The 25,655-nt window shown below is 35.8% G+C and overlaps 1 protein-coding gene across 1 annotated transcript in view; it reads right to left on the bottom strand.

The window, feature by feature from the left end:
• Lama2 (laminin subunit alpha 2) overlaps window positions 1–25,655 on the bottom strand; it is a 547,138-nt gene that overhangs the window by 39,025 nt on the left and 482,458 nt on the right. Inside the window, exons 44-51 of the mRNA XM_048354062.1 lie at window positions 24,788–24,793; window positions 21,376–21,530; window positions 14,897–15,040; window positions 13,650–13,783; window positions 11,690–11,849; window positions 7,462–7,586; window positions 3,087–3,249; window positions 2,285–2,429 (exon numbers count right to left, since the gene is read on the bottom strand). Coding sequence (XP_048210019.1) covers window positions 2,285–2,429; window positions 3,087–3,249; window positions 7,462–7,586; window positions 11,690–11,849; window positions 13,650–13,783; window positions 14,897–15,040; window positions 21,376–21,530; window positions 24,788–24,793 — 1,032 coding nt within the window. The remainder of the gene's footprint in view (window positions 1–2,284; window positions 2,430–3,086; window positions 3,250–7,461; window positions 7,587–11,689; window positions 11,850–13,649; window positions 13,784–14,896; window positions 15,041–21,375; window positions 21,531–24,787; window positions 24,794–25,655) is intronic.

Here is a 25,655-nt window from a genome sequence, read left to right as displayed (position 1 = left end):
TGTTGTGCTGGTGGCTTTACTGTGGTGTGCTTGTAATCTTTTGGGTAGATGCCCAAAAGTCGGGCTGCTGGATTGATAAATTACTTTTTCTTTCTGTTTTCTATAATTAGTTCTTTATAGTCTTGTTTTTTTTTTTTAAATATCTATCTATATTTTTTTTGTGTCCAGTCCTGGGGCTTGGACTCAGGGCCTGAGCACTGTCCCTGGCTTCTTTTTGCTCAAGGCTAGCACTCTGCCACTTGAGACACAGCGCCACTTCTGGCCGTTTTCTGTATATGTGGTGCTGGGGAATTGAACCCAGGGCCTCATGTATACGAGGCAAGCACTCTTGCCACTAGGCCATAACTATTTCAATATTTTTATTCTCCAAGGCTTTAGAACATATGATTACAGCTATACATGCTAGAATTTTCTCATTCTTATTCAGAAGTAGCTACTAAGAAGATGATGATCATGATCCAACTCTCTGTATAAAATATGGGATGATCAGATTCACATAATGAATGCTTACCAATTACACTGGTTTCCTAGGCTGCTAAGTGTACTAAAAGTACCTTGAATATAACATGTCCAAAATACAACTCAGCATCTTTTCCAGAAAGCCTGTTGTCTTGGCTATATTTAATAGTTTCTTGACATATTTTTTTTAATATTCATTTCAGATATTTTTTTTCCTGCAAGCCCAGAAAACCTCTGCCATTTTAAACTGCTTAAAGTATTTCTATTTCACTCATTCCTCTTCATTCTCATGGTTAACTTAATTCACCTTCTCCCAATATGTAGTTTCTGCAGACACAGGAATATCCTAAACTTTCACAAACCTACCCTCTTAGCTGCTGTGAAACTTTCCAAAAGCACACATTTGATTGTGTGTCACATCTGATCTATACTCATAATTCCTTATATCTTACCTCATTTGCTTAGCTCACACACTGTTCATATTCACCCTATTTTCCCTGCCTGTTTTGTATACAACCTGTTATCTATACCTCATACAATAATTTTAGCCTATGGATTTTGAAGTTACTAATGTGTTTCCCAAAGTGTGTTTAAGCATAAATGTACTACTCCAGGAATGGAAGGATTTCTGTGATTAAGGAGGTTTAGGAAAAGCCTCAAATGAGTTAAACCACCTTCTTACCAAACAACTCTATATGTGCATCTTGACTTTCATACTTCCATATACTTGGAAGCCAAGTATATGGAAGAATTCCAATTTATAGAGGCAAATAAATTAGTTTTTGTTTCAGCTGAAGAATTCCTCTAGAGTTTGTTTTAGCACAAAAAAAAGATACAGTGGGAAAGAGATGTGTTCTCCTGTTTGATGGTTTCAAGCTTTTGCATAACTTTCCATTCTCTGAAATGGCTGATTTAATTGAACTAACTCTTCGACTCCTGCTTGTTTCTCAGAGGCACTCCTTTGGGAGTAGATCTTCCCTTTCCACTTAAATGTCCCTCTCCTCAGACTGCTAGCAGGAGGCACATCTCTATCAGCAATCAGCTCTCTATGCTCAATGTTCACCTCACTCCCTTATTAGCTCCTTGAAGATAAAGGCTTGTGGTAGACTTCCTTTAGTTCTTATACAATATCTACTAAGTGCACACCAGACATTTGTATGGTGTTCTCAACATTAATTAGGTCTATTTGTGTTACAAAGAGTATGAAGGTTTCTTTATATCTAAATTGCAAGGATCATGCTAAGAATCAGTAGGTCAACTTCATATTATGAGATCATATGTACATACATATGTGTGTGTATCCATAGTACATATAAATTTGAACACACATTTTCTTTAACAACAGAATACCTGTCTATAAATCACAATAGCACAAAAATGTCATGTTATTGTTAATTAATTATTTACTTGAACACATACCATTTTTTTGGTATTTTTTAAAGAGAAAGGAATTGCTCAACCACTGTACAAATTCTACTTTGGGATGCTTTGAGGAAAACATCTTGACAAATAGGAAGATAAGGAAAGCAGGCGACGTTTTTCAAAGCTATTACATGATGTAATTTTACAAGTTGTAAGACAGTTTTATGCTTTCAAATTAAGCTCCCGGTTTCAGAAGAAAATGACAGAGAACCATTTGGCTCTTCAATCAGTCTTGTCTAATCCAAACCATCTATAATCTAAGCCAAAGAAATGACTGCATCCATTTTTCATCGAGCTTGAGAGTAGCTAAAATTACAGACAAGGTCGTTTTCCTGATTAGGCTCATGGGTACTTTTGATAGCATGATTAAGGCCCATACTGCATTATTACTATAAAAACTCACCTTGTTTTTGAATTCTTGACAGGGTGAATGATTTCCATTTCCCATCATTATGGTTTTGATTGCTGACAACGGAAGCAATACCTGAACCTAGATCATAGCTGACTTTTATGTGGCCATCACTGAGCTCTACACTCATGAAATCTTTCTATTAATAAAGTAAAAACATACCAGTGATTAGACATACAGAGAAACATATGGACATTCAGTTCTTTATAGGGTCTATAATAGGATCTTACAGCTAAATTGCTGCATAGGCTACTCTGGAACATAAATACATTTCAGAAATAGAACTCATGTTAGTATTTTGTGAATCTTAGTGGTTCTAACATTACGGTACAAATGGTCACAATTAATTATTTAGGACATATCCTTCATTACACTAGTACAAAAGTAGGTTCCTCTCAAAAATATATTAAACAACAACAGCAACAAAACGCTATGTTCCCTGAAAGAATTTACTAAGAAACCTTGAGCTAAAATAGCAACAACCACAGAATGAGGCCAAAGAACACCTAGAATCACATTTCAATTTAGAAAACAGGCAAAGAGATTTGTTGCTACAGAATCCTATTTGGGAAAAAAGAATTTTTACTAGTTACTTTTCATGAAGGATTATTTGAGGAGCTGTATTGAAAATCAATACTACTTAAATTATATCTGTGATTCAAGTTACCAATGGAAATATATAGGCATTGTCTGCATCCCTCATTCTCAGCTACTACACAGCTATTCTAGACTCTATATCCATGAAAAGAAGCAAATACACGTTCAATTCTGGGAAATGTGTGCACATGATTCTTACCAGATCTCGAGTGGCAAGGTACATCAGGAGAGCACTTGATGAAAATGTCCGGAACTTGAACATGACAGTGGAGATGTTGGGGTACCAGCGAATGGGGCGGCTAACCAATGCATAACCTTCTCCATCGAACTGAATAGTCCCCTCACTATCTTCCACCTGAGGACTGAAACAGAGACATTTCATGCAAACAAAACTCACTTGAATTTCATTGTTGAAGGTGTTGAACTACCTTCTGCATCTGGATGGCAAGGGCTTCTGGGTAGAAAACATCTCAAATACATCTTCTATCCTTCAGCTTCTCTTCACTACCACTTCTATGTTCTTCTGCATGTACCTTTTACTATGAGAACTCAACATACATTGGGTCTTGGTTAAAAAAAAAATGCCCAAACTCCATCATCTTGTAAATATCCAGCCTTTTTTAAAAAATCCAATTTAGTTGAATTAAATTGCATTTATGTGACTTTTCAGGCCCTCAAAACAAATGAGGTACTTTTTTTGTGTTTCTCTGACAGATTAGTCTTAATAAAGCATACAGGTAGTTGTATCCTTTTTATTTACTGTGGAATAAATACAGGTCTTTAAGTTCTTCTATAATAAATGTCTTTTACAAAATGTTCCTAGGACAGTTCTTTCATCCAGGTCTTTCAAAATAATTTTTGTCCTTAACTGGAATGATTGGTTATTTTCTTAAAATATGACAAATGGTTTGCTAGAAGGAAAATAATAACCAACTAATACCAGGAGTTCTACAAAATTGTTACTTTTTTTCAAATACCAGCACTTATGTTAGGAAAGACCACTCCAAATTTGTACAATTATGCAATTAGAGCTTTCACAAAACAATAACAGTCCTAATAAAAATATTTCCACAGCTCAAAAATTCATTAAAAACCACCTAGAGTTAGGTAGGTGGATTAAGAATGTAATCCCAGCTACATGGTAGATGGATTTGAGGCCCAGCTCATGCATAAAAGTACATGAGACTCTATTTCAACAAATGACCAAATGACTGGGCACAGTAGCTAGGCCCAGCATAAGTAGAAGACTCTTCCTCAAAAAGAGTCAATGGAAAAATGAGATGAAGGGATGGTTCAAGTGGTATGGTTCAGTGTCAACCCTGAGTTCAATCCACTACCACCATCAAAAAATAAGCAAACAAAAATCCCTAAAAAATTGAATTACTTTTAATTAACATTTATTAATCTGTTCAGTTGTAGAACTTGAACTCAGGGTTTGGGTGCTGTCCCTGAGCTTTATTTCCTCAAAGCTAGCACTCTACCACTTTGATCCACAGCTCCACTTCAGATTTTCTGGTTGTCAGTTGGAGATAGGAGTCTCACAGGGACATTCTTGCCCAGGCTTGATTCAAACTGTGCTCTTCAGATCTCAGCCTCCTGAGAAGTAGGATTACAGGTGTGAGCCACCAGAGCCCAGCTTCAGTAAATTTGTAAGACATTGAAAGTTCAACTCCAAATGTTGCTTCTTCTATAAAGCACATATTGGCTGGGGATATGGCCTAGTGGCAAGAGAGCTTGCCTCGTATACATGAGGCCCTGGGTTCGATTCCCCAGCACCACATATACAGAAAACGGCCAGAAGTGGCGCTGTGGCTCAAGTGGCAGAGTGCTAGCCTTGAGCAAAAGGAAGCCAGGGACAGTGCTCAGGCCCTGAGTCCAAGGCCCAGGACTGGCCGAAAAAAAAAAAAAAGAATCTATAAAGCACATATTGATGTTTTTAACTCTATATGAGCAACAATAGTATATCACATATGCTGTGAGAGGGATTTTTTTTTATTAGGCTTTAAGGTTCTTATTTATTTTTTTTATTATTATTATTTTTGTTGTTGCCAGTCCTGGGGAGTGGACTCAGGGCCTGAGCACTGTCCCTGGCTTCTTTTTGCTCAAGGCTAGTACTCTATCTCTTGAGCCACAACACCACTTCCGGCTTTTTTCTATATATGTGGTGTTGAGGAATCGAACCCAGGGCTTCATGTATACGAGGTGAGCACTTTACCACTAGGCCATATTCCTAGCCCCTGCTTTGAGGTTTTTATAGTAATTTCTGTTCTTCCTTCCTGGTGATAAACTTTCTGATGCCTGAGAGTGGATTGAATTCATCCTAGTATTAGGAAGATGAAAGTGTAAGACTCTGTGACCTGTGACTATAGGTCACAGCATGTTATAATAGAAGTGCAAGATCTTTGAAAAGTTAATTATTAGTGACATTACAGTCTGATGTGATTGCGTTGTTGAAGGAACATGGGATGTTTTAGGTGTTTTGTTGGTAGTAGACTTTAAAAAAGCTTAGCTTAGGGGCTGGGAATGTGGCTTAGTGGTAGAATGCTTGCCTCATATGCATGAAGCCCTGGGTTCGATTCCTTAGCACCACATAAACAGAAAAAGCCAGAAGTGGTGCTATGGCTCAAGTGGTAGAGTGCTAGCCTTGAGGGACAGTGCTCAGGCCCTGAGTCCAAGCCCCAGGACTGACAAAAAAAAATCTTAGCTTAGAAATTTATCAAAGGAATATTTAGCGAAAGTTAAGATTTCATGTAATATAAGCTGGCCTCTAACTTGTAATCCTCTTACTTCCTCCCCCTCCTAGTGCTGACATTCCAGGCCTGTGTCAGAATATTCAGCTATGGATATTACTGGTTGCATTGACAAATTTGACAAGCAACCCTTCATATTAGATTTTATTGCTAAAGTTTGACAAAAGTAATCTTTTTTTTTTTTTTTTTTTTTTTTGCCAGTCCTGGGGCATGGACTCAGGGCCTGAGCACCGTCCCTGGCTTCTTTTTGCTCAAGGCTAGTACTGCCGCTTGAGCCACAGTGCCACTTCTGGCTGTTTTCTATATATGTGGTGCTGGGGAATTGAACCCAGGACTTCATGTACAGGAGGCAAACACTCTTGCCACTAGGCCATATTCCCAGCCCTGACAAAAATAATCTTAAATGTGTCAGGCTTCCAATTCATGTTCATAAGTTTATAACAAAGATTTGGAAGATAAATCTCTTAGAGACATAGCTTGGAGTTATCTTTTTTCTGTGAAAATGATTTTTTAAAATTCTTGTGAACTGAGTATAAGGTGACTATTATATCAACGAGGGATTTAAGTTTTAAAAATGTGTGTATACCCTGTAAATTGAAAACAAAAATATATAAATGATTTATCATCTTTAAGTATATGCACATCACATTAATCTTCCAGGCATTTAATGTGTGTTTTGTAACTTTTTATTTATTGTTGTTGTCTTTTAAATTTTATTATTAAGTAGTTACACAAAGAGGTTACAATTCCATAAATCAGGCTATGAGTAGAATGTTGCCCCTTACATTTTTCTCTCCCAGTAGTCTCCCTCCAACCCCTACCTTCAAGTTCAATTTTTACATGATGCACATTGAGTAGAATGACTGCATTTGCTCACCCTGTTGTCCTCCATTCATGCCGCCTCCTCACAGTCCTCTCCCCCCAAAACCCGTTTCCATTTCCTAGTATTATAACTATTTATCACAATGAAATTATTTGAGAGGTTCTTCATTTTCATACTGAGAAATCACCTACTTTTAATGATTGACCATGTTCTAGTCAAGTTTATATAAAATATTTATTGTCTTTATAGGCCTTGTATGATTTAATTATCTTCAAATTCCTGCTTGTGCTAGATGTTTTCTCATAATTGGCAATGCGTATTCTGGCATTTCCTCCTGCCCTATTTGGGACCCTTGTGCTCCTTCTTCGCTGAGGAAGAATCCTAGGGACCCATAGTTTTCCCTAGAAGCACTTTTTGGATTTGATATGTCAATCTGAAATGTCCTGTAGGAGATGAAACCTGAGCTAGGGCTGTAAATTTATGCCTAATCAGCCTAGGGAGTCCTATCTTTATGAAATAATAATTATGACCCCAAGACATTCACAGATAAGCAGAACCCCATAGATATGCAGGAATGATGACAGAGAAAGAAGTAGCAATCTTAATTGTCTGTGGTTAAAGTTTCTTGCCTTTGAAAATTTATACAAACTTATGACCTGAGGGAAAGCAAAGAAAGGTGTGACATCGTCCAACAAAGAAATCTACTCATTACCTGACATATGAAATGGTAACCCCTCTGGATGACACCTTAATCCTAATAAAATTACATTAAAAATGAAATAAACTATAGAAATAAGTACTGCTAGGGGCACCTCCAAGGTCCTTAGGAAATGCCTGTAAAAATGTCTGTAACAGGACATGAGGCTTTCTTAGTTTCTGGTAACTCTACCTTCGAGCATAAACATTTCAAGCAGCTCCTAATCAGAACAAAATATTACATAATACAATGAAGGTTTGTGATACACAAGTCAGACATTAAGAAAGTTCTCATCTCAACTAACCTGACTGTACATCCTTTGCAGTCACCTTCTTTTTCTCGAAAGTTCCATAAACCTATAGGTTTACTGTCAAAGTATGTCTCTCCCATACAGCCAGTGAATGTAATCACACGTACAGCATCGGCCTTCTGCACAGAGAGAGAGAGAGAGAGAGAGAGAGAGAGAGAGAGAGAGAGAGAGAGAGAGAGAGAGAGAGAGAGAGAGAGAGAGAGAGAGAGGTGATATTTGTTAGAATCTTGCCAAAACCTTGCAGTATCTGTGAGAATTATAACCAGTGGAAGCTAGAGTAGTTATTATTCATTCTCTCTGATATTCTTGTTTTCTCCCATACTTTTAACCATATTATATTTTATTTTCTCAATTATTCCACATAGCTCAACAAAAGAAGGACAGCTGAAATATTTCACCAATAGATTCTGGTTAAGTTTTTAAAAAATATACTGCCTTAAAAGGGATTCCAATTACTATTGTATGTATCACGCCAACAGTAAATCAAATTTGCCCTAGGTATTGACAGTTGGTTGGCTCCAGGACCCCTAAAAATGCCACAATTTTTAGATGTAGAAGTCCTCTCTACTAAATAAGGTGATATTTGGTTGGCATTTGCACATATTTCCATATAGTCTAAGGCATCTCTGGATCAATTATAAGTCCTAATATGATGTAAAGGCTATATAAATAGTTGCTATGCAATATTTCAGAATGAACAGTGACAAGAAAACAGCTTCACATTCAGGCCACATGCAATTTTATTCTTTGAATATTTTCATTCTTGGCTGGATGGATCTGAACATGGGAAACCCATGGAAACAGAAAACCAATTATAAACACTTTCCACCTTCTGACCCTAGGCTAGGTGATACGATTTTTTTCCCTTTCTTCTGTCTGTGCCACAGGATTCTTGTGAGACTTTAATGAGATGATTTAGTGTCCCAGGCTCAGTGCTGGCCTAGAACAGGTAAGTATTAAGCATTAATGCAAGTATAACATTGATTTTTTTTTAATAGAAAATCTGGGCCACATGACGTGAAATAAGTTTCTTCTGGGATCTCGAGAAAAGGTACTCATTGAAGACACAGAGCAGAGAGGTAAACACAATTAGAAATTACCTTGTGATGGTGCATCCCTAAGCCTTGATTCCATTCACAGCCAGGCAGGCTACAGTTTAAGAAAAAGACAGTGGACCACGAAAAGGCTGTCTATCTGGTATCCATCTCCAGAACCAGGCTCTATATTCATGTGTCTTATGCCAATCTACTCCTGTCCTCACAGGACAAGGCCTCAAGTTTGGTAGGTACCACAGTCACAAAGGAAGAAAGGAACTCATTTAACTCTAGAGAAACTTGTAGTTTAGGGCTGGGAATGTGGCTTAGTGGTACAGTGCTACCTAGCATGCATGAAGCCCTGGGTTCAGAACAAGTCAGAAGTGGGGCTGTGGTTCAAGAGGTAGAGTGCTAGCCTTGAGCAAACAGAAGCCAGGGACAGTGCTCAGGCCCTGAGTCCAAGCCCAGGATTTGCAAGGAAAAAAACGAGAAACTTGTAGTTTAAATAACATGTTTTAGCTAAATTCCATATTCTGGTACCTATAACTTTAGAATTTTTTTTTTTTTTTTTGCCAAAGCTAACCCACATTACCTGAATTATCTGGAATACAAAATAGACTTGTGTTTGGATTTTAGAAAAAAATGTAAGAATATGGCCCATGAGTAGTTCCCAATTTGTAGTTAAGTTCCATTTAAGTATATCAACGTGAATACATTCCTATTGCTGGGGCTACAAAGAATGCTGATGAGAGGTCAGCACAGTCCTTGGAACTCTCCATCAGTTGACGTCTCTTACTTTCCTAGAGATTGATTATTCTACTTGTGGATTTCACTTTTTTGGGGTGCCTCCTTGCATATAAAGTGCTACCCTTGAGAAATTTGCCTGTTCATTTGAATTTTCATCAGCCAACTCATTTTGTTGTCTGTTTTCAGCTTTTGGTTCATATTCTGGCATGGTAGGAATATTACAACTCTTAGCCAAACTGATTTCTTAAGGTTGTCTAAATATTTCATGGATCAAAGTCACCTGCTTTGTGCCACTTCCATCTATAATAGGCATAAGACGAACTACTTAAGGTGAAAGTTAAGGCATGTCTACTATGCCTTTGCATCTGTTGTACATTATATACATGTTGTCTCCCTCCTCATCGTGTCAGTCATGCAGTGTCATTAGGAATAGAAACTCTTGTGCTTGTTAACCTGTGTTCAAGTCTCAGCTCTTTCATAAAGTAATGCATCACATCGGTCAACACATTTTCTCTCTTCCTCAGATTTATTAAACAGTGAGGAGGGAATTAGTGTGCTGCTAGAACATGAAGATCTGTGTTCCCCCAAAACTGTTGTACAGAAATCCTAACCTCCAAGACAATGGGGGAAGGGGGTGGGGCCTTCAGAAGGTGACTAGATCATGAAGGTGGGACCTCCAAAAATGGGATTCATGTCCTTATAAGAGAGGTCTCAAGGATCTAGTTATCCTTTCTAGCATGTAAGGACATCCAAAGACTATGTCTTCCTTCTGGTGTCTTTCTGCCTTCTTCAGTCAACTCGGTCTTGGACTTGCCAACCTCCATTGTTGCTTACCAGCTGCCCCAATTTAGGGTATTTTTGTTATAATTGCCCCAGTAGACTAAGTTGTAACTTTTGGGATTGTTGTGAAGATTAAATGAGTCAATTCGTAAAATTACTAGAAGCATTAGCTTTATATGTGCTTAGCACATATTGAGCGTTATAAAATTATTTCTGAAGTTTATTATTATATCCTAAATTGTTTATATACATATGTATGCATATATGCATAAACACATATATGTATATACATGTGCTTAAATATACATACATGTATATATGTATATACATATTTATATATGTACATATGCATATGCTTGTATATATGTGTACATACATGTGCTTAAATATATATGTATATATGCACGCATACACATTCTCAAGCCTTGAACTTAGGGTCTGGATGCTGTCCCTGAGCTTCTTTGCTCAAGGATAGTGTTCTACTGCCTGAGCTACTGCTCAATTTCCAGCCTTATGGTGATTAATTGGAGATAAGAGTCTAATGGACATTCCTGCCCTGGCTAGCTTTGAACCTTGGTTCTCCTGAGTAACTAGGATTAGAGGTGCAAACAATCAGTACCCAGTTCAAACGTGTTTATCACTCTTTTCTAGTAAAGAAAGTGAAATGGTCAAGCGATTTGCCTTGGGTCATATTTTAGAAAGTGGTAGAGAAGAAAATCCATCCTGGATTTGATTTCAAAATTCATGGTTTTTGTGCTACAGTATACCTCCTTTATATTTACCTTTCTGGCAAGCAGAGAGAATTGTCAATATGACTCATATTATTATGTGCCATATATATTCATACATAGTTGTAGGAAGTAGGAATGATTTCTATAAAAGCAGAATCAGATCCCATATTTTAGAGTCACATTTTGTACCCCAAATAAATAAAACTACCTTATCCCATGTGAAGGTTATGTTTTCATATATGTGGGGTCACCCTGGCTTCTCATATTTCCTGACTAATCTCATCCAGAGTGATTCTGACAGGTCCAGGATTATCCATTGTATTCGGTTATGCTCTTGTATCTCACCCACAGGTTGTTTTTCCAATACCTAATTCCATTTAATCAACATAAGCTTCTTTAAAATGCAGGCACTTTGCAATTTGAAATGCACAAGGACCTGTCATAAAGCAATTATGAATATTAAGTGCTTTATTCTCTAAGAATGAGAAGAGCAACTCTAAAACTTTTAGAAACCAAATCATGATTTGAAAGCTTATGGCCCCTGTGATATTTCCCAAGCTATTCATAAATCTTTTAATTAGATGTGAGTATGAACTTCATAGCACTTCATACTTATTAATCATAAACTAATTCAAAATATGAATTATATTTAAAAACACTTTGTTCTTGATGCAAGTGAAATAGGAATGACAATTTTTTTTTTCCATAGATGGGGAAAAGCAACTGCTTAAAAGTAAATACACTCAGGGTTACAAGTAGGGTACTTCAAGAATTGAATTTTCACAGCTCAAAGGAAGATCTTACTCAAAATACATTCTTGTTTTCTTAAGCCCAAGTTAAGTAAACAGGGACCAAGTTTTTGTGGAGCTTTACTATATCATTTTGTAGTTGTTTATAATGATGAAATACAGTAGGAAAAAAGCTCATTACCTTTATTTTCCCAGTCAAACCACCAACAAAAAGCATTGCATTCACATCCACATCGAGAATGGTGTACCCTGGAGGAGAGGCAGAATGGTAGGTACTGGGCATAATGCTGGCTTTGGGTCCATCAAGAGCTCTTACAGAAATAGATCCATTTCTTCCAGTTCTTGAAGGTGTGTGTTGAAATAAAGGGGGAGAAAGACATAGAAAATATATATTTCTTTCTGACTACTTCAGATTAAAAAGATATAAACAAAAGAGTTATTTTGGAAAATTTAAGAGATAAGATATTTAAGCTTCAAACTTTCCAGATTGATTCTCATCTTCACTGGGTATTTAGGGTATCTTTCAACCAGGACTAGCGCACCAATGTCCATTGACAGGAATGACAGATTGGTGAAAGCCTCTGTCCTGTTCTTTAGACAATGATTGGCTGTTTTCCAACACATACAACCTAAACAAGTTTTTAATATTTTATTTAGCATTTTTATCAAAGTTATGGCAGCAAGTGGCCTCCAAATCAGCCACATTTTGGTAGCATAGTTTAAGTTCTCCTGAAAGTATTTATAATATCTTGGATCCAAATTTGCTGAGGTCATTTTCCTGTATATTCTATGACTTTTACAGTTTTGTATATCATATTTGTATGTATATATATATACATATATACATATTCTTTAGAGTCTTATACACAAATTGAAGTTCACTTTTCAATTCAATTAACAGAATCTGGATAACTATTATTATCTTAATTTGCTTCATTTTCTCCTTTGAGTGACTGATTTCCACGAATTGTTAAACATGAGAATCTGGCCTGCCTGAGCTAAGCAGTCATAACAAAACTTTTGTTTCACATTCCTCTCCTGCTGTCTCATTTTGGTGAATGTTTTATTTTTTAAAGGGGCAGGGTGAAATTAAATGCATCTGAACAAAAGAATGAATTTCCAGTAAAATTCTTTTTAACTCTTCTGATAGAATTACATTTTGTAAGACTAAATGTCTTTAAACTCATCAGTTCTTCCACTATCACATAGGCAAGCATAAGCTTGCCTCTCTTTCTCTATGTCTCTCTGAAAAGCACACACACACACACACACACACACACACACACACACACACGAGACACTTATGCTGAATATCTTTAAAAGGAATTAAACTATTGCTCATGATTAATTTTCTTATAAACATTATATTATGGACAAATTTGGATATAGACAACCAAAATGGTTCTCTATGTTCCCCTATATAGATTTGACAATTACTGATTCTTTTGCTTCACTTGTTTCTGATTAACTTCTCCTGCAGACCTAGATCCTTAACCTGAACACTCAACTCTGAGATGTTTGGGTTTCTTTGGGAGGGCAAAGTTGGAAAAACAGGAGAGAGTGGGAGGAAAATACTGAGGATAGAGATGTTTTTGTATGTGATCTGGATGCTTTTAGAAAATCAAATTAAGGCTTCAAAATAGAATTCTTGGTTCACTTCCCTGTTAATTACTATTTTAATCAGTGTGGAACGTACATTATATATATGGATGCTGATGTGTGACACTTCATGTATCTGAAGGCATGGTTGCTATGTGAATAAGAAGAGGAGCTGTATACACTAAAGATAAACATGAACAACAGTTCTTATGTTTTGGCTTCATTCAATAAGAACAATGTCAGTACTATTTTTTTTTCACTTGAGGTAAGATGACTGAAAACAATCACCACTACTCTCATTTATATCCTTTTATCCTAAAGGATCAGAAATGGACAGATCAGCTCTGGTCACTAATTTGAAGTTTGTCAATTTCTAACAGGTATAACAAATACACTCCTTCCTACACATTTAAACGTGTACACATCATATAAAAATCACACATATGTGCCTACATTCATACACTGAAATGGAAATTGGATTTTTCTCAAGGTGGGAACGAATTCAAGATTCTGTCATTTAATTATCTTAATTGAGTAGTTACCTTGATGCTTCAATACGGTACCAATATGAGTCATCAATAGTCAAGTCTGGATATTCTACACGCCCGACGCCAGATCCAACATCCCAGAGGAAACTTACTTTGCCTTTGCGCATTTCTATAGCCAGAAAGTCAATCTAGCACAGAGAAATATAAAAGCAATATATAAATGTATATTGATATAGATATAGATATAAAGCACTGTGAAAGAGAAAGCTAGTGAAGTAATTTTCAACAGGTGCTATTTGTAGATAAGTAAAACAGTTGGGCAAAGAATTCTATATTGTTTACACCAAAGACAGACGTTTGTGAGGCACAACTATGATTTGTAACCTGAGGGATCCAGAGTGCCTTAGATGAATAACAAATATTACATCCTAAATGGTCTATTAAAAATCTTACTAATTTTAAGGAATTTAAACCATTTCACCCGAACACTAACTTTAGACCTTACTTTTTTTTGTATGAATTATTTGGTTTCCATTGTCTCACCGATCATGCTTACCTCACCACACTAGCTGCTTTGAGACAATTATAGGGTTAATGTGAGATAGTTGAATGAATGAAAATCTGTATTCTAGTTTTCTGATTTATTTGAATTTTGGGGGTTGATTTGTTCTGTCACATTAAATTGTAATGATTTTACTTTATGATGTAACTAACTGATGTGCATTAGTAGTAAGATGTTTGCATTGATTTTTGTTGTTATTTGTACCTACATTATATCTGTATCTTCCTTATACCAATTCCTTTGCATTAATGACATTTAGTAGGAATAAATACTTATATAGTATTTTAAAAAAATCTTACTAATTTTGGAAGATATCCACACATATAAAATTAAGTGATTCAAATGGAAAGGATTACATCTTTGTGTGAGCCATAAATTCAACAAGTTAGATGTGTTTTATTAGTTAAAAAAAACTTTAGTGCCCAATTTGCTTCTTTTTTCCATTTCAGTAACATGAAGTTTATTATCATTCTTAGTTTGTGCAGAAAAAACTCATTCTATTAGCCTTCTTAAATAGCAAGATCTGAAAATATAATTGAAAACAAACACTTGTATACTGAAAAATGAAAGTAATTACTAGACTGAACTCTGTGAGGGAAGAAAATTTCCAACCTGAAAGGCTACATTAGACATTGGGAAGTGGTCATGTGACTGGAGTCTATACTTTTTGCCCAAAGTCAAGATGAACCTCTGACTAGACATATATGTAGCCTAAAGAAAAATGAAATATTAGACTTACAAATTTGGCACTTCCAAGATAAAACAGGAGGTTGTCAGCAACAGCTGTCTTGACATTGACAACAATATTATTGTAGCTTCCTTTCTTGATTTCTGGCTTGTATGTTCGAATGCAGTCCCCTCCTGAAGACACAGACACTTTGATCTTCAAAAAGAACATGGTAAAAGGACCTTAGATTAGATCTCTCAGAAAATCTGAAGTAGTTCACAACCACCCACAATGGCACCATCATTTTTTTCTTTGAAGTTATGTTTCCATCATCAAATAATGTCATTAAATTTCTATATCTGGATACCATTATGCACATTAATGAGGACCCAAATTTTCCATGTATTTTGACAACAAACTTCTCGCAGTTTCATGTTTTGTTATGAGGCTACTACTTTTGAAGCATGCAACTAAGAAATTCTTATCTTCATACCTTTATCCTTTGTAGAAACTGTTCAAAAAAGGATTTAAAAAATAAGAAACTAATAGAAAATATTCTTCATTAAGTTTAATGAAAAATTGGAATTCAAATTTCAATGATTTTGTTATAAAGCAGAGTAAGAAGCCATTTTTCTTTTCATTTTCTAGAGGAAATTACGGACCCTCATGTATTCTTATAGTTAAAAGAAACTAAATAGAATTTGTTCTGGATGTTCTAACAATAAGAATATTAATTATTCCTCTCAGGACATATATATTTCAGAATGAAATTATACCTTTATATTAAGTCACCAGGAAATGAAATGGTAATTTTCTAACGGCTATCATCACTACTGATATAGTTAAGAGCTCCTTTCTCTTTTGAATTGTACTTTAAGAATTACTAAAAATTGCTAAGGAATGAATTCCTATGTGAATAGAATGACTCTGTTCAGATCATTTTTTGCATTCAGGGAATCTTCTTTCAACTGCAAATAATATGATTTGATTATTTGATTTAATTTCCTTTGGATCAGGTACAAAATCATCACTGAAGGGGCATTTTCAGGACAGCAATGTAACTGGTTGGACTCAGAAAGAAGTTATTAGTTTGCTGATTGATGGTGCTCAGGTAGGAGGTAGAGAGAGGGGAATAGGTAAAGCTTCTTTAGCCATGGGCTCAAATGCCCAGTTTCAGCAAGCCTGTTGCCCCTTACTTGATGTGAAATTTCATTTTCTCCTTTCTTCTGGAATGTTGTGCTGCTCCTACAGTTTGCACTCTTGGAAGAAACAAACTAGCATTTCTGTTGCTGTCTTGCAAGGCCTATTCAGGCTCCCAACAAGATAACCTCATTTACCAAACTGGTCTCCAAATTATGATCAACACAAGGAAGTATCTCCAATGGTCTCATTCAAGTCTGAGTGTTGGGAACACCTCCTCCAAGGGTAATGAAAGCTACACTGAAGAGAGGCTAGATGCGAAATGGTTTGTATTCTAAAGGGAAAGTTAAAGAGGGAGTGGGGTTCAGTCATGACCAGCAGGTAAATCCATACACATTTGGGAATTTCTGGAGATATTGTGCATTTCCCATATGTACAGACTTTCTATAGTCATGTATTTGCATGTTGTTTTTGCCTCACCTGATCTGCTAATCAAAATGCACCTCTACAATCAAGAGATTGTTCTCGCAAGAAATAGGAGTGTTTTCCTCCTCAACAGGAAGAGGGTAAGTTCTGGAGGCCTGTGCATGCTGGCCTCGATCTAAAAAGATATTGTACAAGTTTATTTCTTAGACTGTTTTTCTATCCTGAATTACCTCTCCAACTGGAGGTTCAGAACTATGTGTCATGTCTGGTTCTCAGAGTATTTGCACTCTTCCCTCAAGAAGTACCCTTGGTATGAGATTTTCATTCAGCAAGATGACCTTCCCCTCCTCATGCAATGCTGAGAAGTGGTGAGTTGAAATGAATTACCTGAACCACGACCTGGACCACTTATTCTCTAGATGTTAAGAGTATTAAGCAGATGTAGAATGGGAGTTGGCAAGGTGTGGTATATGATAGAATGGAAGCTATGCCAAGAGTTATGGCAGCACTCAGAGATGAAAAGGATAGGGCATCACAAGAAAGACCATATAGCAGAAGGCAATATAAAAAATATATAGTCCTTAGATGTTTTAATGTTCAGGAAAAGGTGTAAGAAACAGTGAATTTTCAGGAATTTGCTGCCAGTGAACAAAAACTGTCATGAGAGATCTTGCCACTGAGAAAATTTAATGTCTGAAGAGGCTACAAGTGCCACTGATATCTTAAGAGGCTCAAAGAGAACAAGAAATCAAGATCTGACTGAGGTTCTGAAGGAGAAAGAAATAATAAACTCAGCTATCACTGGTAGGAAATCATAACAGGCCTTCGGTTGTAGTCAAAAGTAAGTATGTGTACTTTGTTTCATCTTTAGCTCATTCATGCTTAATAGGCTTTGTTGTTAGGCCATATTGTGACTAATTTAATAGAAAAAATCAATTGTGTTTGTTTAAGGAATACAGACAATACTCCCCACTTAGCCTTGTGAGATGAGATGAATGAATGCATATGGACTATGGGACTATTTCATTGTGGGACAATTTTCAGTTCTGGGTTACACATACCTGGGCTCACCTGGGAACAAGAGAGTGCAAGAAAAGGGCTTCCTGAGCTCTAGTACTGAATTCTAAGTGAACTGAAGAAGCTCTAAGTGAGAAAGCAGCCTAAGAGAATAGTTATTTTAAATCTAAGGATAACTAATACTACTAGAATTTACATTGGTTTGCTTGTTTGTCTTTTGTTTAAGACAGGTTGGTCTCAAACCCAAGAAATTCCTATCTTAGCTTGCTGAGTGCTAGGATTCAGTGTCATGTGTTACCATGCTTGGATATTCTGTGGCAAACTTTGCATATCTAAACATATTATTCTTTGAGCAAATGACATTCTCATTCTCCATATACCAACAATTAATCCTGTCAACAATGGCCTGTCATTCAATCCTTATCCACTCTTACAGAAATTATCTGAATTTTCTATTTTTTTATTTATGGCTTTGAATATACCCTCAGAACCTAAAATATTCAGGTAGCCCCAACTGTTACCAGCCAGTTCATAATTACTAATTTCTCCTTGTAAACACATGGTATTTTTATTTCTAACTATATCTGTTACCCAACTTAAAATAGACAAATATCTATACAATTCCTTAAAAGGAATTCTAGGGTCAATTCCTCTTGCAAGAAGGAAGACATTTCTGAAAATTCTATCCTGTTAGGGTGTTTTGTCATATCAATTACTACATTTCTAATACTACACTTTACCACACTTTTGAAGGAAACAAATCACTAAGAATTAGATATTGCTGATGCACTTCTGATTTGACATATCTTAATAGTTAATCATCATGAACTGAAATGCTATCAAGTATCCTGTTATTTTATTGCTGGATTTTCTCTGCAATTTTCATCTAATAAGTAAACTATTCATTTAAAAGAAGTCTATGTAACTCAATTTCAAAATGGACAAACCAAAAGAAAACTACTTTAACATAAATGTCTCTAATTTATTAATTAAGAAATACCTTTCTTAATTTTAATATAAGATATGTGTTATGGTGATATCCAGGCATGTAACATCAACTATATATTCAAATTAGGAAATATTGTATTTAGGATAAACTCTTCTAAAGTTCACTTTGTTTAGGTTTTTACTATCTTACCAAAAATAAAAACATTCTGATTTAATTTCCACTTGTAAACGTGAATAAAACTTCCTTAAAATGAGTGGTTACATTTCTTAGCCTTACTTTCTACCTAGTTTTCTCTTGGTACTTTGCCCCTTGAGACATGCTCATATGTTTACTTGTAAGATTTATTTCTTTTTATCAGAGAGTGGGATGCTCTCACAAAAGACAAACCATTCCAAAAGCAATACTTACAAAACAATTTGGTGTAAGCTAACTGAACAACTCATGGAAGTGGGAAGGAGGGAGGCGGGGGAAAATGAGGGAGGAGGTAACAAGTTGGATAAGAAATATCCTCACTGCCTTACATATGAAACTGTAACCCCTCTGTACTTCACTTTGACAATAAAGAAAAAAATGAAAAAAACCCCAAAATATTGAATATATGGGAAGACTTTTAGATTTCACACAATGAAGAAATAAAGCTATCAAGCTTTTCCCAATTGATAACTAAGTTAGAAACTGTAGCTAATTGTTTTTTTTAAAATGTATTATTCTCCTTTAAAGCTAGACTTACAAAATATGCACAAAATACAGAGCAGTCTCTTCTTTCTTGCTATAGATGGCTCCTTATTTCTCATATCTGTCTCCTGTCTCCTCAATTACTTATAAATTCATAGTTAGAAAACCTCAGATTATACTGTATTGTATTTTATGCTCAGAAACTTCCAGTGTAACATACCAATGAGAATCTTCCTGAGTACAATTGTTGACAAATGACAGACACTGCTTAATTTACTATTTAACAATTAAAAAAAGATCTGTTTTTCACAAACCTTTCTAAGTGATTACTTGATCAATTGCACAATTACTCTCAACAAAACAGACCTCTCTTTATGAACTGATCATATAACTTCCTTCTCTCTCTCTTCCTTAGGTCAAATGGCTCTCTTGTACTAGAATGGTCTCTCTTGTCTCCTTCGTCCACTACCAAGCACTAATCCATTACATGGTGCGGACCAAACGTTACCCTTTGGGAAACATTCTGACTCTACTAGGAGCTATCTTACCCTTTAAAATTTGGATACTGTCCCTCAGGGGTCATGTAAACAGGCATACTCTTCTTCATGATTTTAAAGCTGTTTGTACACATGCCTTTTCCTCCTACCATGTTATAAACTTGGTGAGCACAAGAACTGCCTCATTCCACTTTTTCAAAATTCACTGCAATGAGCATTCAGGAGAAAAGATGCATTATCTATACTAACTCTTAGATAAATAATCAAACATAGTGACATTCTGACTTCTTAGTTTGTGGTGTATGTATACAACAGTCACCTATCAGTCATGCATGTATTATCATCAGATCCTGTCTCTGCTTCCTGTATGCCATCATGAATAACACCATTTTCACTCATCATAACATAATTTGTGGAGTTCTTTTTCAAGATTCATCTTGAACTTATTTTTTGGTCTAGTTTAGAATTCTTAGATATGCATAGGAAGAAGGAAAGTACCGGGGCAGGGGATATGGCCTAGTGGCAAGAGTGCTTGCCTTGTATACATGAAGCCCTGGGTTCGATTCCTCAGCACCACATATACAGAAAATGGCCAGAGGTGGCGCTGTGGCTCAAGTGGCAGAGTGCTAGCCTTGAGCAAAAAAGAAGCCTGGGACAGTGCTCAGGCCCTGAGTCTAAGCCCCAGGACTGGCAAAAAAAAAAAAAAAAAGAAGAAGGGAAGTACCTCCTGTCACTCAGAAACCGTATTCTTGGCCACTTCTAAAAACACATATTAATGGATTACAAAAGGGCTATTGTAGTTGGATGTAGTGGCATACACTTGAAACCCTAGATTTGGAAGGCTGAGGCAGGAGGATCATGAGTAATACCAGGCTAATCTATTTATTATATTGAGCTTTTCTGATTATCCTAATTCAGAAATTGCTTTTAGAAAATGGAGTCTTCGAGATGGAAGACTCGGGTACCTAGTTTGTTTTTTTTTTAATTAAAGAGTTACAACACAAAGATTGTTTTTAAAAAACTTATTATTTCTAAAGCACTCCTGGATGGGCTGGAAATATGGCCTAGAGGTAAAGTGCTCGCCTTGCATACATGAAGCCCTGGGTTCAATTTCTCAGCATCACATATATAGAAAAAGCTGGAAATGGTGCTCTGGCTCATGTGGTAGAGTGCTAGCCTTGAGCAAAAAGAAGCCAGGGACAGTGCTCAGCCCAATGGCTGGCAAAAAAATGAAACAAAATATAAAAACACTCCTGGAATGACTTCACATTGACTTTTAAGTTGCTTGCCTTATTAGCATACTACTTCCTAGAAAGTTCTACCTCCTAGTAGCCTAATTGGGCAAATATAGGGCAAAATGTTGAATCAGATATTTCCTGTTCTTACTTCACAGTAAAAAGAATGTAGATATTGTAACAAAAGTAATTTTTGTTGTAGTCCATGTATTCTTTTGCATATGTGACATTTAAAATAATAGGTGCTCTTTGCTATTTCTCACATACCTTTTGTCCATTTATTCATGCTAAAACTCTACTTTTTGGCCTTTTTGCTTTCATATTTAACAAAACATTTTGTACATGTCTTCTTAGCATATAATAATAAGCCTTTCATTTATATTAGCCGAACTCTAAATAGTAAGTGGTGACATCATACTAATAAAATGGCTTTAAATGTTCAAAAAATTCATAATTCCCTTCTCCCATCCTACTCTCAAAAGTTTCCAGTTCAAGGAAGAGTCAGAGATTATTCAACAGGGAAATTTTGGAGGAAGACTTTCCCATTTTGAATAATGCCAACACAAGCAGTTCTAGATTCTGAAAATTAAAAAAAAAAAAACCACAACTTACAGAATTGGCTTGTTTTCGGGCTTGATTTATCAGTTCTTTTATCTCGGAGATATTTTTCTTTAAGTTATCCTCAAGTTCCTTCATAGGTTTCAGTTTATCTATCAGCCGATCAGCTTCTTGTTCCAGATTTTTCACAGTGGTATCTGCATCAGCAACTGCACAGAACAAAACCCACAGGTGCATGCCAAGGAATCAGAAAGAGCAGCCCAAGGCACCAGAGCTGTTCCACTGGTCTCAGGTGGCAGAGCAAGCCTGCCACTGATCAGTGTGATGGCAAGCATGAATATTTTAGTCAAGCAGGCCAGCAGAGGAAATGTTAAAGAAAGTCTTTGGCTTTGTGAGGAAGGTGAAAAATGAGCATTAAAGTTAGCAAATAGAATGAACTTAATTTAGTGCTTAATTTTTAGTTTCAACCCCAAAGCTAACCTTTATGGAACAGAACTTTAGTCATAGTAAGACGAAAATGAAAGGCATCTTTAAAATGTCACCTAGTCTGTACATGCCTGAACTGTATTAAAATAGAGGTCGCACACAAAATTGGTTTCCATTCTTTCCCCCCACCGTCGTTTTTTGTACATCTTTAACAGAGGAGCTATAAAAATGTGGCTTCGACATTTTGATGTCAACACATAGACTGAAGGCTTCTGTTACCTTTAATTAAATCTTTCAAGCTCTAGTTCAATTTCATTTTGAAGAATAGTTGATTATCTTGCACTATATAGTGAGTTGTACCATATTAAACTGCCATTTTTGTAGGCTAAGAAAAGCTTGCATATTGGCCGTTTCAAAAGAATCGACCATAAAATTGTTCGAGGTTATGACTGCTCCATTGTTTTCAGCCAGGGCTCTCTATGGGAGGACAAACAGCACATGGAAATCCAATTATTCATCCTCTGGACTCTGACAATCCTTAACCAAACTGCTCCATTTATAATCCAGGTGGGTCTGCATTATTGAACTGTCTGTCATTGTGACCCTGATGAAATAGATACTTGCCTGTACTAGACAGATAATCTGCTTTCTGACCAACATTTGGCCACAGAATGAATCCTCAGGACTGCACCACAAGTGTTCAAAAAGAAATAAACTTTTCTTTTTTCATCTAGGTGTTGGTCCTTTTAACTTTTCTGTCCTTTCTTTTTTTCCCCCAAAGAGTTGTGGGCCTATCTCAGGGACTTCTACTTCCCAGGCCAGTGCCCTTCACTGAAATAATCCCCAATCCCTCATTTAGGTTTTGAAGTAGATGTTTTTGAACTCATACTCACATATGTGAGTTGTTAGGAGTGTCTATAAAGAACAAGGGTCTATTGTTAAATTTAAAGGTGGTGTTAGCCTGGCACCTGCTACTCCAGGATGCTGAGATCTAAGGGTTGCTATTCAAAGTCAGCCCAAGAAGATAAGTGCAATTAATAAAAAAAAAAATCCAGAAGTGGAACTGTGGTCAAGTGGTAAGATGATAGCCCTGAGCAAAAAAACAGCAGAACAGTGCCCAGATCTTGAACTCAAGCCTCAGTACCAGCACCAAAAATAAATAAAGTAATAGTGTTGCTATACCAACTATTGGGTATTTTCTTATTGAAGTACAGATTACCTGGGTGGAAGCTCTGGTTAATGATGTAGATAACATATCAGTTACCCTTTTGTCTTGCAGTTTAATAAATTACTTGTCCACTTTCCCCCTTCCTTATATTCTTCAATAATTTTGGTATTCTACAGATTGTTCGTAAGTAAAGAAAAACTGATTTAGATTTAGGTTCATCAGAAACAGAAAAAATAATTATGCAAAGACTATTCAAGCTGAGGTAAAAAGCAAGTCTTTTTTTTTTCTAAAGTTCCCAAATGTTTTTATCAAATGCTTCAAAATTGAATCTGGAGTTTTCCCACCCCCGTCCCTTCTATTATCTGAAGAAGTATAAGTTATATGAAAATTATATGCTTGAAGGTTTTAAAAAAATAAATCACCTGTGATACTGAGTCTGATGCCTTTTGTACAGTAGTTTGTGAAAATGTTCTCATTTTCTTCCCTAATTATTTGACTCAGTAGATTTTAAAATAACATCTGAAGATAGATTTTTGATAAGTTAATGCTTTTTGAGCAAATTATCTGTATTTTTAAGGCTATAAATCATATTAGCATAGAAATTTTCCAAGTTTAATCTTACATGCTCATTTTTCTCCCTCATGTATCTATATACCCTTTAGAATTTTGCCCAGCTGTGCTAAGATTTTTTAAATTATACCTGCTTATCATTTAATTTTCAATCTTTAAATTTCCGAAGATTTGCCTCTTGGAATGATCAGGTCTTTGTTATTTACTTCTATCTTATAATTCAGTAATTAGTGTTCTTTTTTTTTTTTTCTTGTCAGTTATTTATTTTCAGTCATGGGACTTGAACTCAGGGCCTGGGTGCTATCCCTGAGCTTTTTCACTCAAGGCTTGCACTGTACCATGTTGAGCCACAGCTCCACTTCTGGTTTTATGGTGACTAATTGGACGTAAGAGTCTCACATACTTTCCTGTCTGGGCTGGCTTCAAACTGTGATCCTCAGATCTCAGCCTCCTGAGTAGATAGGATTACAGGCTTGAGCCACTGGCACCCTGTTCAGTTTTGCTTTTATAAATTACTGAATTGCTTGTTTAAAAGTGTATAGTTCTACAATCACTCTATTTTTCACCAAAGAAAAACTTGGTTTTAATATTAGGTTTTAGATTTTGATATTTTATTATTATTTTTCTAGTTACTTGCAGTTTTGCTTTAGGTTTTCAATTGAAACTATAAGATATTTCAGAGAAAATATTTTAATATTTCAGCAAGTTTTTCATTTGTTAATACCTAATTTTGTTATATATTTCCTCTAATATAATTTTTTAGAATTTGAAAATAACTCCTTAAAAGTTGAAGGAGAAGATGGTCTTTAGAGAAAAGGAATACTAACAACCTAGTCTTAGTTTATTTTCTTCCTAAGTGCAGAGAAGTGATTTCAACTTTGGTGGGGGAATACTGCACACACACACACACACACACACACACACACATATACACACACACACACACATATACACAGCACTGGAATATAGAGGACTGTGTAATAGATGTGTATTGCATACATTGCATTACAGTATAGTTGGACCTGTGGAGAATTTCAATTTACACTTTTATGTGACTTGCAGGCAGATATCGTACTATATTTCATAACATTATTTAAATAGTTTATATTAAGTACATCCATGTACAGCCCTTATATAGAAAAAGAGTACTTATATAAATCAGCATCAATAAGGTGACAGTGTAAAGAGCAGCTATGTATAAAGCAGTAGCAAATTACAGTAACATGCAAAGCTAATGCCCTTTTACAATAGCTAGTGAAGCATACAAGTTGCATAAAGGCATGCGAGTAAACATATACATACTGATTTCTGCAGGCAAATTCACATGGAGGTAAAATAAAAAAGAAATAAGAAAGTTCATGAGGAAATACTTTCTGTAGCTAATAAAATAGTGACAATGATAAAAATGTTACTTTACACAGAGGTTCTTTTTATCATGTATTCTAGGTAAACAATTGCTACCCAATAAAATGCATCCTTTGTACTAAACAGTGTATTATTGTTATGTTCTATTAAGTCAGAAAATAGATAAATTTAATTACTGGCTACAGTTAGTATCCACATATTTACAATATATTCCCAGGCTGGGATGTAGCTCACTGGCAAAGCACTTGCCTAGCAAGTGCAATGTCCTGGGTTCGATCCCCAGTACCAAAAAAAGAAAAGACAAAAAAAGTACAATCTATTCCCATCAATATTACCCCTCTTACTCTTTGTTCTTATATATCAATAAATCCTTAATAAATCAATAAAATTTGATGCAATACATAAACAATGTCAAGATATGGTCTTAACAAAACTAAAGGCTTTGTTTATGGTAAACCTCAAATCACTGAAATATAAACAATAACTTAAAACTGTCAATGTGATCGCATTTCAAGTTGACAGAATTTTCATATCTTATTCTATATAACAAGCTTTCCAGTGAGTGTGATCCTTACACGCTGTGTTACACAACACTGTGGTTCTGAACATGTCATGTCCCAAGCACAACTGCATTTTCAGTTACATGAAGGCATCACTATACTAAACATCTGGAAGGGTTTGGGATTTTCTAATCTCCTCTTGATTGGATATCTTGGGAGACTTGGATGGTGACTCTGGAAGAGATGACCTTCATTTTTGCACTCAGACTAAGAAGAAGATATTTTTTTTCCAGCTCTACTACCAT

The sequence above is a fragment of the Perognathus longimembris genome, chromosome 9, assembly GCF_023159225.1.
Source record: "Perognathus longimembris pacificus isolate PPM17 chromosome 9, ASM2315922v1, whole genome shotgun sequence".
Lineage (NCBI taxonomy): Eukaryota > Metazoa > Chordata > Mammalia > Rodentia > Heteromyidae > Perognathus > Perognathus longimembris.
The sequence above is the reverse complement of the archived record's forward strand: the minus strand, read 5'-3'. Positions and strand labels throughout refer to the sequence as shown.